Here is a 2042-nt window from a genome sequence, read left to right on the forward strand (position 1 = left end):
GTCACTACTACGTACTATATATCTGTACTAATTAAGGTAAGACCTCCTGTGTATGTGTGTGTGTGTGTGTGTGTGTGTGTGTGTGTGTGTGTGTGTGTGTGTGTGTGTTTGACTGCGTATTGTATGTATGTACTGTAGATATATGTAACAAACAATAGACCACATGTTTGAGTAATGACCTTAAAGCTATTTGAACACAGCCAACAGTCACATTAATTATATGATATCACACCAATGCATAGAATAACATACAAAAATGATTATTTTACATACAATTTAAAAAATACAAAATTGATAAAAAAAAATAGCAAATTGAGATTCCTAGAAAAATGGCACATAATTTCTAATTTAAATACTGATTGTTTTAACGAAGTAATGTTGATAACGGAGAAGATGGTGGCAATGATGGAGATGGAGGCCTTGCAGCAAGAGTTTCCAATTCACTGCAATGAAATTGACATACGGAGCTAGAAGTGCTTAGAGTTGATTCCGAAAGCATTCCCCGTCCTTTATAAGCTTTCCTCGCTCGATTGTTATCCTTGCCGGTTTCAACTACACCGCCATCATCATATTTACGAAAACAAATTGATAATATTTTCAGTCTGTAAAAATTCAAATTATAATCATTAATTAATTTATATCTTGTAATATCCAATTGCTTCATTTTAAAATGTATTTTTAATGTATCATAAACTTACATATTATATAATAAAAATTGATTACCTGGGATATTCAAACTGAGCAAATTGTGAAGACGGTCCTATAACTGCTAACATTGGACATAAAAACAACGTTGCATATATCCAACTTACTCCCATGACAAGCACTAAAAAAAGACCGATTTGTATATATGCTAGTACATGAGAAGGTAACATTAAAGCACCCGCAGCACCACTTGTAATTGCTGCCATAAGAGTAGGACCACCCATTTGTTGTAGAGCCGCTTTTACTCTGTCTATTTTCTTCTCAGAGACGCATGCTTTATAACTCACAGCATAATGCAAGCTAAAGTCCACAGCAAGTCCTAATAAAACAAAATATCCAGAAATATTAATTTCACAAATAGTTTAAACTTATCTTTTAATTTTTATTTACCTATTGCTGTAGTGATTGCAACACTTTCTAAAATATTGAGTTTCCATCCAAGAAGAATAAGTATTGCCACGGTTACAATTATTACAGCACCAATAGCTAGAATGGCGTATAGGCTAATAAGAGGATTTAAGGTCACCAATGCTAATACTATTAGAGCCAAAGTTAGCGATACTCCCATCGCATATAAAGTTCCATGATATAATGTACGCTGGAGCTCGTAAAATTCTAGATGACTGATAAACCATCCGCGTCGCATTCCTCGAGGTGCAGTTCGTAATTGATTCTGCATCCAATTTTCAACCTGTAAAATTTAAATTCAAGAAGTTCAATTAAACTTTACTTCAAGGATTTATACTTTTACAAATATCAATTCATGACGTTATTTATTAATATCAAATAAATAATACTTGCTTCATTAAAAAATTTATCCATACTTCCAAACGAGAGACTATATGCATATGTGCTATCATATTCGACAATAAGCGCTTTAATTTTAGGTGTTACTTTAATCGGAAATGTATCGTTTGATGCTTGCGCGGACAGTAATGGTTCTTTAACGAATTTTGGACCTCCAGAAATTGGACCAGTCCGAAACCACAAATGAGGCGTGTGATATATTCTATTACTAGCTTCAGCTGCACATTGTTGCAGAACGCTTGGTTTGTAAGGAAATTTACTACTCTTGCAACATGGTATATACTCAATCTGAGGATCGACAGGATCCTTACAAGATCTCTTCATCCATAAACGTAATGGTTCAATAAAGCAATTGGATAATAAAGGTCCCGTAGTACTACGGTAAAAAGGTTGACTTCGTAAATTTCCGCAAAATTGTTCAAGCCATAATTGAGATTTTGGATGAGAAACATCAAAAGCATCATCCCAGTCAGGTATTCCTCGTTTTACGAGGATCAAGATAATCACCATTATCGATTGGATTTATACCC

General features: G+C 34.0%; 2 protein-coding genes across 2 annotated transcripts in view; both read right to left on the reverse strand.

Moving 5' to 3' along the window:
• Window positions 1–165, reverse strand: part of LOC105617143 (Bardet-Biedl syndrome 1 protein) — a 13661-nt gene extending 13496 nt beyond the window's left edge. The window contains exon 1 of the mRNA XM_012198715.1: window positions 154–165. Within this exon, the coding sequence (XP_012054105.1) occupies window positions 154–165 (12 nt within the window). The remainder of the gene's footprint in view (window positions 1–153) is intronic.
• A 199-nt stretch (window positions 166–364) lies between these two features.
• Window positions 365–2042, reverse strand: part of LOC105617144 (protein dispatched) — a 10563-nt gene continuing 8885 nt past the window's right edge. Inside the window, 5 exon segments of the mRNA XM_012198716.1 lie at window positions 365–602; window positions 724–1024; window positions 1096–1396; window positions 1507–1998; window positions 2000–2035. Of these exon segments, the coding sequence (XP_012054106.1) occupies window positions 365–602; window positions 724–1024; window positions 1096–1396; window positions 1507–1998; window positions 2000–2035 (1368 nt within the window).

The sequence above is a fragment of the Atta cephalotes genome, assembly GCF_000143395.1.
Source record: "Atta cephalotes unplaced genomic scaffold scaffold00011, whole genome shotgun sequence".
Taxonomy (NCBI): domain Eukaryota; kingdom Metazoa; phylum Arthropoda; class Insecta; order Hymenoptera; family Formicidae; genus Atta; species Atta cephalotes.